Source organism: Oryctolagus cuniculus, chromosome 21 (assembly GCF_964237555.1).
Source record: "Oryctolagus cuniculus chromosome 21, mOryCun1.1, whole genome shotgun sequence".
Lineage (NCBI taxonomy): Eukaryota > Metazoa > Chordata > Mammalia > Lagomorpha > Leporidae > Oryctolagus > Oryctolagus cuniculus.
In genome coordinates this window covers 12,765,428-12,783,027 of record NC_091452.1, presented here as the reverse complement: position 1 = coordinate 12,783,027, position 17,600 = coordinate 12,765,428, and the positions used below count along the sequence as shown (strand labels likewise).

The 17,600-nt window shown below is 39.5% G+C and overlaps 1 protein-coding gene across 4 annotated transcripts in view; it reads left to right on the top strand.

Moving 5' to 3' along the window:
• The first annotated feature begins 284 nt into the window (after nucleotides 1–284).
• The window catches only part of MED13L (mediator complex subunit 13L), a 322,472-nt gene continuing 305,156 nt past the window's right edge, over nucleotides 285–17,600 (top strand). For 3 of the 4 annotated variants that reach the window (XR_007911907.2, XM_051826600.2, XM_051826599.2), the window contains exon 1: nucleotides 285–417. Coding sequence is in view for 3 of the 4 variants with exons in the window: in XM_051826600.2 (XP_051682560.1) it covers nucleotides 346–417 (72 nt within the window). In the remaining variant the exon portion in view is untranslated. Of the gene's footprint in view, nucleotides 418–9,996; nucleotides 10,191–17,600 lie in introns of those variants that run through there. The other variant, XM_051826601.2, reaches the window with a different exon arrangement.

The following is a 17,600-nucleotide window of genomic DNA, read 5'->3' as shown; positions in this document are numbered from 1 at the left end:
CGGCCCTGAGAGGCGGGGAGGGCGCCGGGCCGCGCGGACAGCGCCCCCCGCCGCCGCCGCAGCCGCCGCCGCCGCCGCCGCCCGAGCAGGAAGGAGCCGCGCGGCCGCCGCGGACCCCCCCGCCGGCCCGGGCCCGCCGCCCCCGGCGCGGCGTCGCCGCGGCGCCTCCCGCCCGCCCGCCGGCCCTCCCGCCCTCCTCCTCCTCCTCCTCCTCCTCCTCCTCCGGCGGCGGCGGCGGCCCGGCCGCTCCGCGCTCCCCGGCGAGGCGCCGCCGCCCGGCCCGGCCTCGCCTCGGACGCCTCGCTCCGACATGCCCCGCTCTGGCGGCCGGGCTCGCGGAGGATCATGACTGCGGCAGCGAACTGGGTGGCGAACGGGGCGAGCCTGGAGGATTGTCACTCCAACCTCTTCTCGCTGGTGAGTAGCCGGGCCGTGGGGAGGGGGCAGGCCGGGGGGGGGGGGTCTCCGACCTCCGCCGCCGACCAACTTTCTCCTCCCGCCGCCGGGACTTCGCCCCTCCCTCGCCTCTCCCCGCCGTTCGCCTCTAGCTGATTCTCCCCCTTTTGGATCGTCGCTCCCTCGCCTTGGATCCCATCCAGTGTTTATTTGGCTCTTTAAAAATCATTTGTGAGCGCAGCGCTCGGCGTGGAATTTGCATGTGGAAGTCTCCAAGCTGCGGATTCTGGGTCGCACTTCGAACGCCCACCCTCTGTTGCAATCACACCCCCCTTCCCCTCCCCTCTTCCCCGTTTTTTTTTTTTTTTTTTTTTTTTCCCCCTCTCCCTCTCCTCTCCCTTCCTTCCTAAACGTGGAAGGCTTTGCCTGGTGCTCCCCGCGCCTGCCATCAGCAGCAGCCTTTGCCCCTCTTGTCGGATCGGCCGCCCGCCTGCCTTTTGAATTTTTTTTTTTTTTTTAAATTCCATAATGACAGCCGCAATTTCGCCCGAAAGCAGTTGATTGAATGCGATTGTGTGGCTAAAGGACCGTCGCCCCCGGAGCTCCGGCGCTCGTAAACACGGACCTGCCGGCCGCCTCCCGGGGCTCCCCGCGCCGGAGCCCCGAGAGCCAGGCCCCCGAGCCGACGGAGGGCGGAGAGAGCGTCTCCTCCCTCTCCCCCTGTGTCTTCTAAAAACTGTTTTCTCTCTGCTGACAACAAATCCACACACACACACACACACAAAAGCAACAAGCTGGGCGGTGTGATAACATCGCTTTTATCTGCCTTCGCCTCTCGCGCTCTCGCTCTCTGATAATTGACAACTTTTCCTCTGGATTTGCATCGCCTGCCTTAATCTTGAAGCAGTTAGGGTGTCAATTGTTCTCGCGGAAGCCCGGCACCCGACGACGGCGTCTGGATCCATCGAAATTAAAAATGTATAGGGCTCCGGCAACTCTTTCCTGGCGGTGGCAGTGACATTTGGTGGTAAATGCCATCTTTGCTTTTTATTGGGTCGTATTACCTAGCTCCGAAAACATTCACGTTGTTCAACCTGGTGTTTAGACTAATAATTGCAATGCGTGGTCTTTAAATGTGTGCTTTGTGCATGAGTTACTGTATGTATAGCTATGTGCCCGGGAGACTACGAATTTGTTTAAATATTGAGCAAAGATTTGTAAACAGATGTAAGGCAATTATGTTTCAAGCGTAGAATATAATTGGAAAATTGGCAGAACGGTTTATTTAATTTAACCTTAAAAAAAAAAAACTTATTTTAAGTTGTGTACCCTGTTTTTTTGAGGGGGGGCCTCTGGACTCTTGGAGAGCATGCATTTTGGAAATTATTTTCTGTAACCCCTGCTGTAGATAGAAGCATTATTTCCTCTTAATCCTTGTTTATGCTGGGTAAATAATTTAGTGTTCAAATTGTAATTAGTTACATTTAATTATGGGTGGCATAGATGCTTTTTTCCCTTTGAGAATAGTGGGGAAATAGAAAATCTTGCCAACTTTTCAAGTGGAAGTATTATTTTATTAAATACATTACAGTATTTATACAGATAAAAACATCACATGTGATTTTCTGTCTACAAACATGGAATGACATAGTGTTGTTTCCACTGTGGTGTGGGATCACCTTAAGTTTTTTCTATCATCAAACATTTTTATCCAGATATTTAATCTTAACATTGAATTGCAAGCTGTGAATCTTCTCTCAGCACTGTGAGAATTTTCCCTTGATCTTTTTGTGTGTGGGAATAAAACTCACTTTGCCTCTTTTCCTCTTCTGTCTTCCTCTCAATCTATCATTTGGTATGAGGTTGAGGGACTTTCATAGATTAGCAAATGTATTGATTAAGGGGCATTTAAAATGGTTTTTGTTTGGCGGCTGGTGACCACATTGACACTTTTACAGGTAATTAAAACAACCAAGTAGACGGATATTAGTGAGGAGAGAGTGCCCACATTACCATGTATCATGCTGACTGGTAATGGCTTGTGTGTATGTGGCTAATTTCTACATGCACTGGATTTTGTAGACAGATGAAAGTGTATGATTTGTACAGTCTCTAAGGTGTATCATTTCTTTCACTTTCTAATAGAGCGTAAGTAAGAATGATAATGTTACAGAGATAAGATGCTTGAGATTCTTGTGGAGAAACTGAGTGTTTTAGGAGGGGATTCTGTACTTCTACTGACTCAAGTTTTGTGTTTTGGGTTTTCTTCCTTAAACTTCTTTACCCAAGGAATTATTTCTTGAATGCATTCTTTTTTAAAAATAGAATTGTCTTTGGGTAGTAACTTTGAAATGCAGAACCACAGAAATGCTAAACGTGATTTTTTAAAAAGAACTTTATAATGTGCCTACATTCCCTTATACATGGAGGGTGGATAATGTGCAATTTAAAAAAAAATTCTGAATTAAGCTGCTGACTTGTAAATTTTTCTAGTTCGAAATTGAGCATTTTTCTTGAAAATCATGTACAGCAACAGTCTGGGATATTAAAAATGTTACCTAAAATACATTGTATAGTACAGTTAATTACAAAGGAGATGTGATCATACCTGTCCATGTGTTTAATAAGAGCAAATATGAGAATATATTGTTGGGCCCAGTGTTTTCTTTTTTATTTGATTGCTTTTGAACCGAGTAAAGTATTGTTTATATTTACTCATGTTAATGTAGATTGAAATAGAAGTCGGAGATTAAAAGTTCTGTAGCACAGTAATGATCCACCCGTTTTCTATTACCTTGAGGTGTTCATTGTGGTTTAGTAAAAGTTGATTGTGCAATCAGGTGCCTTAAGATTTTTGCTAGTCTTTTACTTTGTGTCGTGATTTTTCTGCTGTATGGCATCAAATTTCCTGAAATCTTTTCTCAGTCTCCATCCCCCTTTGCTAACGTGTGAAAAATGCCATTGTGTATGTATGATATGGGTCATTGTATGTGTTTCTTATTCTTAACTGCTGTGAGATTTGTAGCTACTGCATTAAATGCATGCCTGGCTGTGCCTTTGTGACTCAAAACTGTTTTCTCATGCTGTCCATCACATTTCTGGTGACTCTTGTTACATATTCACTCAGTTATAATTCAGTTAAGTGTGTTAAATCTGCCTTTTTGGAGAGGGTAACAGTGCACCCTATGGTATGTGAACTCACCCTTGTGGGAAGACATTATAATTTCCAGATGTTAAGTATGTATTTTATTTTCATATTGAGATCATCTGAAGAAAGTGATTTTGTGACCTTTAAGTCGATTTAAATATGCACTCTTTGACATGAGGGAATGATCTCTAATTCTTAGGTAATGCTTGCCCACATTCATGTTGTTTTATTTGCTTAGTATCTTCCTAACTGATAATTGGGTGATGATCTCGAATTAGTGCTGAATTGAAGCACACAAGCACATAGTAGTTAATTCCTGACGAAGGCTATTAATTTTATATTTGAAGCTCTTAAAGTAATCTGTTGTTGACCTAATTTCTTTCTATTTTAAGAGATTTATTTTTTGCAGAAAGGGGAGATAGTTGTAAACATAGAAACTCTGGAATCTGTTCTTTTGAGCTAGACCCAAATGGGGAGTACTGTCAAATGAAAATGAAGGAAAATGAATGATTTCTCTGAAGTCCTAAACTGCCAAATACTATACTAAATGTATTTTCTCATCCCATTTTGCAATTTTAGTATTTATTTTTAAAGCATCTTTTTTTCATGATGATTCCTTTTATTTAATGAAAATATTTATAATTTGCTAATGTGTGTTTTCTGTTTAGCACTTGTTGTTAGCAGCACATGGTGTTATAGTATTTATATATTTTTAATAGCAATAATTGCCACCCGGTAATAGTTGCCATATTAACCTCCCATTGCTAGTAAATATTTTTAAGTACATAATAGACAGCAATTTAAGGCATAGTGTAGAGTTTACTGGACCGTTTTAAAGAGCCATTTGTACCTGTGACGAGTTCATAATTTTAAAGAGAAAATAAGATACCTAAGACCTGTGTGCTACAAATATTTCTCTGTGTTACTGCTTGAAGCGCTCCCTGGGAAGAAGTGAGGTTGGGCCTGTTTTCCTCTTTGTTAGAATGGGCAGGGGGCTGCATTCAGGACAAGGTGTTTATATAGCTTATCACTTTGGTTTGAAATGTTCTAGTCATTTTTGGGGGTATATATTAGATATTTATTTGGAAAAAAAGGCTTTTAAGGCATTCCTTTAAATAAAATTAAGTTATGGTAGTGGGTTTTATTAATTAGTTGTGGAAAATTGATTAATCTTTTTTGTTCACTGGCTAATTTAGCTTAGTTAATTGTGAGTTAATTGTATTCATCAAACACTTTGAGAGATCTCCACTCTTGAGATTAATAAAGAAGATGCACTGTTGCCAATTTGTACTATGCACAATAAGTTGTGATAACCATTAGCAAAACATAAGTTCATTCCACAGCTCTATTTTCCAAGTTATTTAAAATTGAGATGAAACTAATGTCAGTGTCGATAGTTTTGAGATTATTTATCTGGCTTTATGAACAGCTAATTCATCTATCAAAGTTTGATTCAGATATAGACTTATAGACTAGGTATTTTTAGAAATATTTGACTAATTTTTGATAGAAGATAATACTAATATTTCATTTGTTAAACTGGTAAAAGTACTTTTTTTCCTGAAAGTGGATGACACATTTATTTCAGAGGAGCTAGCCAGTGAAAGAGATTAGACAAAGCTTATGAGAATTAGTAGTATGGTTGGATATTAAATATTATTCTTGTGCTGTAAATTACATTCACTTATTAGAAATGGAAGAGAAAGATTTCCACAGCATTGCTATTAGTGTCATTAATTTGAGATGCAGTGTGTGCAAATCTACTTTTCAGACTGTGTGTATATTATTGGCTACCAACATTTCTGTTTTGTCATTTTATAAACATTTGTATTTTTAGAATAGCATTTAATGCATTGTAAAGTGAGATAATTAGGTAGCCTAAAATGTGCCTGTGGGGTATAGTTAAAACATACACACATACATTCACACACACATTTATTTGGTAGGACTTGCTTAGAGTTTTAGAATTGGTTAATCAATATTTGTAATGTGTTCTTGGAATTTAGGACTTTTTTCCCCTCTTGAGTCGTTTAACTTCTTTCTGATCCTGTTCAGATAATTTCCTTTTATAATATATGCTTTCATTGTTTATTTGAAAGATTTGAAGGTGTTAGCTTTGTTCTGTTGGGGGAATTCACTTCATTACATAGGGGAGATGATATTCCATTAATCTTGGTAAATATTAACATAAACGAGGAATTGTAAATTCAGACTCATTTGCATGAATGAAATATGTATGCTTGCTCAATTTTTGTTTAATATAAAGTCACTTATGTACATCAGCATAGTTTTTTTGTACTTGTTTTAGTTGAAACAAAAATAGTTTTAAATTCTGTTAAAATGTTAGAGTTGTATGTTTATTTCAGGGACAGTTCCCGTATTCTACTACATTGTTTTATTGTTTGACTTTTAAGATTTCTGTAGCATAGAATAGATTCTGCCTCATAAATTGTCTGTAATCGCTGTCCTTTAGAAATTCCTAAACATGCATTTTAAGTAGCATCTTGTAATTTGTTGGAATGGAATTTTTTTTTTTTTAAAGCTGCTAAAATACCTTTCAGAGTATGTTGGGATTTTATTCTGGAAAAAGAAAGATGGTGTTTCTCCTTTCTTTCTAGATGAGCGTTAGGAGACTCAGTTATGTCCAAGGGAAGGTGGTATTTCATCAGTGTCTCCATACTCTGGGTTATTGCATGTATTTCTCAATGTTTACTTTCTCATTCTGGATGAATTGTGGTAGACTCTTATTAAAACTGTATTTTCACTGCTGTGAAGTAGCACAGAGCCCTGACTGACAGCTTTCTGCGTTTTGTACTTTCTTCAGTAGAGTGAAGCCCCATGACTGTTTGAGGAAGCTCCTGTGTTGATTTTATTAAAATTTCATTTGAGTCTTTATTTTGCATAGTTTAAATTTGTAGCTTTAGCTTAAATGAATGGGGAAAGACAAACTTGTAGGTAAATATTTCTTTTTAAAATCTTCATTAGATCTTTTTGTTATAAGTCTTAGTTATATTGTCACTGGACTAAATGGGTATATTTGGGACAGTTGATATTAAAATTAAATTTGAGGAAGATACTTGTTTCAAATAAAACATATAATTGTGAACAGAATTTTTTATGATGCTGAGTGGGAATTTTCAAAAATTGATAATCTAAAATATTTAAATGAGTGAACCCCCTCCCCTGAAGAACACTGATAGATTTGTGAGGAAATGTTTTGAGTAAGAAACATGAAGCTTCCTCGTGTTTCCAGATTATTTCACTTATTAGAAAGGTGATTAAATTGATTGAGCTTAATTTGAGAACTAATAGATAAGGTATTCAGAACTGATTGATGTGACAGAATACTTTGTTGTCAAATTTCAATGATTGGGTTTTAAGGCCCCAAAGAGAATAAGAAAGACCCACTAGGTATCTAATGCTAGTACATTGGGAACCAGCTCCTTTTTTTTCTTTCTTTCTTTCTTTTTCTTTCTTTCTTTCTTTCTTTTTTTTTTTTTTTTTTTTTTGTGCAGTCTCTAAGCCTGGCACAGTCCTACTCCTTTTTTCAGTAATTCAAATGTTACTTCATCTTCAGCGCTTTCCCTGATGACCACAGACTCAACTAGTTACTCTGGCTCCTGATGTGTAACTCTTTCTGGGTACTTCTGATAAGAAGATGAGCGTCCTAGGGCAGCCACCGGCCCATTATCTTTACATGAAACATTGTTGCATTCTCTTCCTACTTAGGTACTCAAGAAACTATTTGTTGAATGGAAGAGTTGCTGGACAGTTAGTCTTTCCTGAAATTCTGCAAGGGGCTAATCATTGCCTGTGTGGGTTCTCATCACAAGTATGCTATTTCTATGTATTCACTTATTTGAAAGGAGGAGTGACAGAGACAGGGTGCGGAAGGGGGAGAGAGAGAGAAAGAAAAAGAAAGGAAGGAAGGAAGGGAGGGAGGGAGGGAAGGAGTAAGCTCTTCCATCAGCTGGTGCACTCGCTGAATGTTGGCATCAACCAGTGCTGGGCCAGGCCAAAGCTAGGAGCTCCATTCCATTCTCTCATGTGGATGGCAGAGACTCAAGTCCTTGAGCCATCATCTGTTCCTCCAGGGCTCATTAGTAGGAAGCTGAATCAGAAGCCAAGTAGCTGGGACTTGAACCAGGCACTCCAGTCTGGAAGTGGGTGTCCCAAGAAGTGGCTTAACCAGGTATGCCACAATGCATAACCCACAAGCATGGTTTTCCATTGTGTTCTGAATGTATGTTATTGAGGTTGTCTGTAGTGTAGCTTGGTATTATTTTAAATGAAGTCTAGAAAATCTCCATTAAAGAATTAAAGCTGATTGAGTTGTGTTATCATACCATACCTCAAAGGAATAGGAAGTGAGTATATTTTCCATAGCATGATAGGCAACCTATAGATTTTGGAAACTGTTGTGGATTTTGTTTGGGGCTTGATTTGGAATTCCTTCACTTTCATTCTGTAAGCCTTACAGGAGGTCTTCTGCTCACTCTTCAATTATAAAGTTGCTTTCTGTGAGCCCAATAAAATGGGCAGTGTACTGGTAGTATTGAAATGTAAGCTGTATCCAACATTTTTAGTAGAGACTAGCCAGATCGTGTTGATCACATAGTAGTTTTATGCCTCAGTTTCTCTTTCCATGACCTTAGTGGAAGTATGGAGGAAAGGAAATGTGAAAAAATCATTTTGAGTACCTTTTAAGGAAAATACTTTGGATGACTACGTAATTTTAAACAAATATTTATTTTTATTTATTTGAAAGGCAGACAGAGACAGAGGATCGTTCTATTCACTGGTTCACTCCTCAGATGCTTACAACAGCTGGGAGCCTGGAATTCAGTCTGGGTTTTCCACATGGGGCCATCACCTGCTGCCTCCGAGGGTGCGCCTTAGCAGGAAGCTGTAATTGGAAGCAGAACTGGGACTGGAGCCTGGAACTGTGGACTCTGACATGGAATGCAGGTGTCCAAAGGTGGCCTAGCTGCTGTGAAAAATGCCTGTCTCAGATATAATGTTTTTTTTAATAGGAAGAGACCACTAGTAAATTGCAGCTAAAGTTAGAGGGGCAATAGGCAGTTAGCCAGGAAGTTGGAATGGTAAAAAAGATTTTAAGTGTAGCAGTTTCATTTGTACTTTTTGTATTTTTCCACCTTTTTTTTTTTGAGGAAGTAGAGGATTAAATTGTTCTTTTTTGTGTCTTTACTCATAAATAAGCTGTGATTGAGAAGAAAAACTTGACATTCATATTTAGATGTTATAATTGTTCATTTGTATATATGGTTCACACTTGCATGGTGTTTTTTAATGTGCCTGATGATTTTGCTAAACCAACTCTGAGCTATGATTGGCTGAGACTGGGAATTGAACTGTGGTTCTTATTTGGTAGTTTATGCTATTAATTCCTTGGCAGCTCCAGAGTGCTCTTTGAACTTTAAATAGAAGTTCTAGTAACATTATGAGATTTCTTTCAGGGAATGTCAGAAATAGTACTTAATAAATATATTTTCTTCTTAAAGACTAAATCATGTTTTAGTCTGATGTGCATGTCACAACTCTTACTCTGTTTTGATCAGAGACAACTCAGCTACTGGCTAATTTCTATTTTCCGTTTAATAATGTGGCAGTATCTAAAAATATTGTTTAGCCCTTGCTGAAGGAAGAAAAGCCCTCCCACAAATCCATAGTTTTTGTATTAGTCATGTTGACTATGAATAGTGTGTTCAGTTTTATCCAGAGGTTTAGAATTTTACATGTAGGTAGTCTCCAGCATTCTAAACTACTAGAAAAAGTTAATTTGTAAGTTTGTTTTCATAAAATAACCTCCCCAGACTTGTGTTGCTATAAATGATAGTTAGCCTATTTACCTTGTATTGTTCTTAATTACATGCATGGTAGAACTCAGATACTGTTTTTGGCAGCATTTTTATGGCTATCAACTTAGTGCTTAAGAGTGGCAGGGGCATCTTTCCTCTGCCCACAGTGCGGACAATCAGAGCAGACTCTGCTGGAACCCTTCACAGTGCCTGGCAGAGGGAGTGGGGCTGTCCCAGCGCTGGGCCCTCATCTGGGCCCACCAGATGACTACTCTATGAGAGGCTTGCAGAGTGTGTCTGCAGTCCAGGAGGGCTCCTGGTAGGAAGAACAGCATTTTGGAGTGAGGATTGAAAGCAGATTGTGCCCTCCTTTCCTGCAGGGGCCAGCTGCTGCTTTCTCTTTGCTGGTACCCTTTTCTTAAAATGTTGAGATTATTGGCAGGTTCTGTGATGTCATCATGAAAAGATTTTTGTCTTTCTTTGCCTTTTAGTTCCTTTCTTTCCTCCTTTACTCACCCTGGAAACAGACTTTCTGCTTGCTATTTTGTTTGAAGATTTCTGAGACCCGATGAGATTGGATGGCATAGCCAATAAATTAATAACCCAGAAATGTTGTTTTTCTATGCTATGTTTGAAAAATATTAGACTTGTATAATTCATTAGGAATAATGTAAATCAAATAATTAAAATCTGGCTTGGATTTACAGAAGGATTAAGAGTCTGGTATGCAGGAAAAAGACTTCCATATACTGCGTAATTTCTCAGATGTTATACCTTAAGCACAACGGGAGAGCAGCATGGACTGCCAGCAGCACCCACAAGCGCAGGTATTACAGTGGGCCTTGAAATGGGTGGATGTGGCTTGCTGGAGAGGACTAAGATAAAGACAGTTTTTGAAAGCTCAGCGTGTAACTGAGTCTGTTTTTTGGAGAGTCTTTACAGAAGTGTTATGTAGGATGCACTTGAAATTTATAGTCTTGGGTCTTGGTTTCCTGTTAAAAAATAGTACTCAATGAGATTGAATTTTTGTTAGGTGTAAAATTTGAGGTGTGTGCTGGCCAATTTAGATTAAGACATGATGATGTTAAAATAGTAATTCATTTTTCTAATATAATTGAATTCTGAACTTATAAAAACAGTGTTATATTATAACGCAAAATGCTAATGACTAAAGTGACATATTTCAAAAACTGGACAGACGTGAATCTTAAATGAGCAGATGGGATATGAGACTAAAATGGGAGATAATCCAAGATGATATAGAAACTATTACGAGAAATGAATTGAGGAAAAACAAGTATGTTAAATGGTATTATATTTAATAATGTGTTTAAAAGCCTTTCTAGGATTGCTCTCTTAATAGACAGATTAGAATTATTGAGGCCGGTGCTGCGGCTCAGTAGGCTAATCCTCCACCTAGCGGCGCCAGCACACCGGGTTCTAGTCCCGGTCGGGGCGCCGGATTCTTTCCCAGTTGCCCCTCTTCCAGGCCAGCTCTTTGCTGTGGCCCAGGAAGGCAGTGGAGGATGGCCCAAGTGCTTGGGCCCTGCACCCCATGGGAGACCAGGGGAAGCACCTGGCTCCTGCCTTTGGATCAGTGCGGTGCGCCGGCCGCAGCGCGCTGGCCATGGCGGCCATTGGAGGGTGAACCAACGGCAAAAGGAAGACCTTTCTCTCTGTCTCTCTCTCTCACTGTCCACTCTGCCTGTCCAAAAAAAAAAAAAAAAAAAAAAAAAAAAATTTATTGAACTGTGTCGCTCATGATACTTCAAATTCTGTGCATTTAAAACAAGTTAGATTTTGGTTCAAGATTACTTGTGAAGCCTAGGCTTTTACATTTTGGATGTATATGTTGTATGTGTTTTAGATAGGCAATATAACTTGCTTTCTTGGACCTACAAATAAAAAGAGTAATCATGATTTTCAGAGGCTGTTTTAGTGGACCTTGAGGGAGGAGGTAAGGAGTGAAGAAGAGGTTTGCTGTTTGGGCCACTAGATAGTTGAAATCATTACCTTTGACCCTTTAGGGTGGAATCTGCGTTACAGAAGGCATGAATGGCTGGCAAGATGAGCAAGCTTAGACACTTTTTGTGGAACTAGCAGAACGTGAAGAGGGTAAAAGCCAGAAAGGTAATTTATGATCATAGACTTAGGAGTACTAGTAGTACAAGACAAAAGGTAAGAGGAAGATACTACTTTAAGAGAAGTTGATAATTGATGAAACAGTCTGGCTGGAGGATGGCCATCAGGAACCCAGAAAATAGGGTTAGCACTGGAGCAGAGTAAGACACCTCTTAGAAACAGATTATAAGAAAGGAGTAAGCGTGAGGGAAGTACGGACAGTCTCGTTTGTAGCTTGAGTGCTTTTTATATTCAAAGACAGGGATACTAAGCCTGACCCTGAAAAACAAAATCAGGTTTTTAAAATTTTAACTGAAATGTTTGCAGTTTATCTGATGATGATTGATTGCAACAAGTACATGATTTTTTTTATTTTCTTTTAATGACTGTCTTAAAGAGTTTTACAACTTCACTAGAAGAAAACTGATTTTTGAGTCATGCTAGAACTGTGAGACACCTGTCTAAATGTGAATTCTTTTTTTTTTTTTTTTAAAGATTTTATTTATTTGAAAGTCAGAGTTACACAGAGAGAGGAGAGAGAGAGAGAGAGAGGTCTTCCATCCATTGGTTCACTCCCCACCCAGATGGCTGCAACAGCCAGAGCTGCGAGCTGTGCAGATCCGAAGCCAGAGTTTCTTCCGGTCTCCCGTGTGGGTGCAGGGGCCCAAGGACATGGGCCATCTTCTACTGCTATCCCAGACCACAGCAGAGAGCTGGATCGGAAGTGGAGCAGCCAGGACTAGAACCAGCGCCCATATGGGATGCCGGTGCTACAGGCCAGGGCGTTAACCCACTGTGCCACAGTGTCAGCCCCTAAATACAAATTCTTTAGAGTCATCCCCATTGACATGGATCACATATCATTGCTGTTGATATAGTTGGTTTTTTTTTTTTTTTTTTTTTTTGCTCCTTTTCCCTCAGAACTGCTTTTAGAAATAATTTAGTCAACCACTCTCAGATCTTATTTTTTAAAAAGATTTATTTATTTGAAGGGCTGTGTATGGGTTGTGGGAGAGGGGACAGAGATGTTTGCTGGTTCACTCCCCAAATGCCTACAACAACCAGTGCTGGGCCAGGCATAAGTCAGGAGCCAGGAACTCCATCTGGGTATTCCACATGGACCATCTTCTGCTGCTTTCCCGTTCACGTTAGCAGGGAGCTAGCTTGAGTCGCTAGGACTCGAAACAGAAGGCTGATGTGGGATGCCAGTATTGCAAGTGATGACTTTAACCCACTGTGCCACATGCCAGTTTTGAAAATCTAAATCTCAAGGTTGCTTTTTTGGTTAATGTCTTCCTTCCTTCTGCCTTTAGTAAAAGGCAAATTAGTAAAAGTGAATTGCTCACTTGGGCTTCTGACGGAGGCCTTAGTAATGATGAGCAAAAAATCTGAGAACTTCACTTTGGATACATTGACATCCGTCTTCTCAACTACTGTGTCTAGTGGTTCAGTGTACTTTGTTTACCTACAATTTCAGTGGAGGTGGATTTAGTGATCCATTCACTGTTGACTGGATACTGTAACCAATAGTAATGGAGATGACATTTTTGCTTCTTGGAGATAAAAGCAAATTGTTATAAAGGGAAGAGTAGGATTCTAAATTGTGCCATGTTTGTATCTGTGTAGTGAGAGTCAAAAGTCATATACCATCTTCAGCTGCATTTTTGGTGAGACTGAAATAATCATTTAGAAGAGCCTTGGTGTTAGAAAAATGGGGGGGGGATGTATTCTGTTGAGATAATCTCTTATGGTTTTAACTGAAAATTTGGTTTATATGTAAGATACCAAAGTTGTTATCTTTGTCCACTTAGTGCTGCTTCAGCCGTCTGAGACTGCCTAGTAAGCCTTCTAATAGCCCACACTCCCTGCCCCCAGCAGTTTCTTTTAGTTGAAGGAGATTAGCACAAAAGCCCTTGGATGCATTTAGGATTTTTCTTTATGGTAGGCTGCCCTAATAGGGGAGGTAAAGAGGAGGCTTTGCCCATAGTAGAGGGATGCCTCTACTAGTTGTATAGATTACAAGTTATAGTGGCAAATATTATTTTTTTGTTTTGAATTAAGTATTATGAGATTTTAGAACATTTTCTCAGCTATACTATGGTCTTCATAGATGGTTTTATTACAATTCATTTTAGTAGTTTTGATATTAAGGAAATTGAAATCCTATCAAAAAGTGTTATGATATAATTTTGAAGCTATAGACATTTTAGGAAGATTTAGTTATATAATAATTAGTCTAAATAAATAAGAATAGCTACTTTAAAACATTTCAGGTATATGTAACACCTGAGTAGTTTAGCATTTGGAATTTGTAAAAGAGCATACATCTACATCTTAGAGCATAAATATTTACCTTCTGAAATATGCGTCCTTAGCTAAAGCTTATTACTAAAAACACGCTTTTCAAAGTGTATCAGTTTACATGAGAAGTATAATCATCCACACAGATTGAGTCAAGTGTCATGACCCAAATAGATTAAATTCATTAAATGTCTATGAATTACTTGAGAAAGATGTATGAAAATGATATTTTGTTTCTGTTTGGTGAGTTGTTAGTGAAACTCAGTTTTGTAGCCAGGACAGATGGTGCTATTCCTGAACCTGTCTGCAAGATCCTCTAACATTTAATTAAACAGTGAAGTGATTCTCATGAGAACCCATACCCTAGTGTGCATAAGCTAATAAACTGGTTTCTTTAGTAAATTTTACAAATTTAATTTGAAATAAAAGTATTTATCTGTTCTTCAGAAGCTTTTCTAATGAATTGGTTAAGATGAATAGCTTGTGTTGGTAGTTTCTGAGGTAAATTCAAGAAATATTCCAGATGGGAACTGAGTGACACTTACTAAGTTAGCCATTTATCTTATAAAATAACTTGCATTTTGTTGCTAAACTTTCGAATATGGTAGGTATGATACACTGTTACGAACTCAAAGAGCTGACTATGTGTTAACACTCATTTCAGAAAATAGCTATTAATTTAATTTCTTGTAATCCACCTTATAATTTTGGAATTGAAAATAGAAACATTTTGAATAGCCCAGTCCAGTTGTATTATGTTATATGCATATAAACTTAGTTTAGCTGTTCAGTAAAAGTTTGATGATTATATTGTATGGTGGAGTAAATCTGTCAGTTACATAAATAATTAGATAATACACTAATAGGTCACAAAGCATTTCTAAACATTGTTGGAAATATTCTTTTAGGCTTAATGGCCTTTTATTTAACATTGTCTCTTTACTAGGTGGGAGACATGACTGAAAGGTGACGATTGATTCCAGATTGGATGATGTGAGGAGTTGGAAGTTAATTCTGTGTGCACAGAATAATGCCTGAAGGGTTTTAAGGATAATGACATGATCAGATTTATGTTTTAGAGAGAAACTCATATGACCTCTGTGAATATAATAGAGGAGAAATCAAAGACATGGGAAGGCTCTTAGAAGATTACAACAATGAGAAATAATGCAGGGCCAGTACAAATGGCGAGAAGGAAGTGAGTTTAAGTATATTTCGGAGGTAGAATTGACAGGACTTGGTGACCACTTATATAAGCCGTAGAAAAGGAATCAAATGGTAAACACATGTTCTTGGTTTTGTGGCATTTGCTTTCTTGTATATGCAAAACAGGGAGAAACAGTACTTGTTAAGAAATAGACTTACGCTTTAATCACAGGTGTGTACATTGGAAAGTGTTTACTGAGCCTGTGTTCCTGCTGTTAATGTTAAATTAAGCCCCTCAAACTCAAAAGTTTTAAACAGAGAATTGTGAAACAACAGTAAAACCAAATGTAAGTATTTATAACCTGCCTCTTTCCAGAAGAGACTTGAGACCAGAAGAGTAAGACTTACAAGGGAAGGGAGGGGCAGAGTTAAAGGTGGGGTAGGTAAAGGAGGGTCTTTGGCAAATGGTGGGTGGTGATGGTGGTGGGTGGAGTTGTGAATCAGACTGTTTTGGAAAGGAAGAGCTCATGAAACATTAGGTAACAGAGGCAGGCATGGAGGGGTCTTGGGAGAAAGAAAGAAAACAAAGTGGCCAGTACCCTGCAGCAGCTGGGCTCCTCAGCTTCTGCAACATGGAGCCTCTGCTTCAGTGCTGGTAAGGTCTGAAGGTGGATGTAGTTTTCCTGTAAACCTGCTTCATAATGTTTTTATTAGGGTTTTTTTTTTTTTTTTTTTTTTTTTTGGACAGGCAGAATGAGAGAGAGAGAGAGACAAAGGTCTTCCTTCTGTTGGTTCACCCTCCAAATGGGTGCTATGGCCAGCACTGTGCCGATCCAAAGCCGGGAGCCAGGTGCTTCCTCCTGGTCTCCCATGTAAGTGCAGGGCCCAAGGTCTTGGGCCATCCTCCACTGCACTCCCGGGCCACAGCAGAGAGCTGGACTGGAAGAGGAGCAACCAGGACCGAACCGGCACCCCAACCGGGACTAGAACCTGGGGTGCCGGTGCCGCAGGAGGAGGATTAGCCAAGTGAGCCGTGGTGCTGGCCTTATTTTTTTTTATATATAAAAGGTTTTGTGTATATTAATTTTGGGTCAGTGATATTTTTGGTGGGAAGATGAAATAGACTTTCCCTCTATGGCTGTATTTTGGTAGCCAGCGGAAGAATAGAGGGGGCATTTGTGAACACCACAAAACAGTGTTTATCATTAGCACCTCTTTTTCATTCTGATTTTGTGTTCTTTTAAATTTTCATTGCTATTCTATCTTTTTTCTTTAGCTCTTTGCTTTTCTATTGTACAATATTTTTATTGTTGGTGAGAGTGTGATGATTATACCAGGCTTCTTCCAGGTCTCCCACATGGGTGCAGGGGCCCAAGCACTTGGGCCATCTTCTGCTTTCCCAGGCCATAGCAGAGAGCTGGATCGGAAGTGGAGCAGCCAGGACTTGAATTTTTGTCTCGCTTATTGGGAAAGCTTTCCCTTCCTTCCTGCTTCTCTCCTTCCCCATTCCTTTCTTCAGCCCATTCCTGGACTGTGCTTAGGAGCCTTCCCTACCACTGCTGTGCTTTGACTTGAGGGCACCTGCCCTCAGTTAAATGGTAAAATGTACGTAAGCACTTAAGAACCTTTGGATATAATCTCCTTGGTGTGCTGGGGATCCTCTCCAGTTGTTCGGAGTGCACTTAGGGGCACAGCATAGATTGGCAGTACATTCATTCTGCTTTCCTGTGTGGGGAGATTTTAACTTGCAAGTAGAGTAGGTTTTCTTGCTTTTGCCATTTTTCTTTAATTTCTCTCTAAGTGCAGTGATACTAATGAAATACAAAATATTTCCGAGAAACAAAGCTTCTGAGAAATTAAAACATAAAAAAATTACCCACATTTCAGCTGCTCCAGTGGGACAGGTTCACTGCCACTCTTCGGTTGTTGTTAATGTGCACGTTTTTGTACATTGATGGAATCACAGTGTAAATGGCTCTGTATTCAGCTGTGTTCACTAACATGTTTCCATGTGGTTACAATTTTTATAATTCTAATGGAACAGTATTTTATAAATTTAATAAAAGTTCCGTAATTAGTCTGAGAATCAGATAATATGGAAGTGTCCAACGTAAAACATGAAGATTTTCCTCCCACACAGGTGCGTTATTATTTATGCTTTTATTTGTATCATTTCAGGTTTGTTTTTTTCTTTTCCACATGTCTGGGTGCCTATACATGTATACAGATTCAAAATTGTTTTATTAAATATTGAACAGATTAAAAATAGCTTGTATGGCGGCTGGCATTGTGGCATAGAGGATTAAGCCTGTGATGCCAGTATCCCGTTTGGGCACTTGTTCGTGTCTCAGCTGTTCTGCTTCCCATCTAGCTCCTGATAATGGTCTGGGAAAGCAGTGGAAGATGACCCAAGTGCTGCTTGGGTCCCTGTTCCTGCTGATGGCTTGGACTTGGCCCAACAATGACTGTTATTGCCATCTGGGGAGCGAACCAGAGGGGGAAGATCTGTGTCTCTCCCTTTCTCTCTGTAACTCTTTCAGAATAAATAAATAAGTCCTAAAAAAATTCCAAGCATGTATAAATCACTTATAAGGTAGAAAGAATCAATGGTACAACTATACTCACCTACCTAATACCCAGTTTAAGAAAAACAACATTTATTGGCCTGG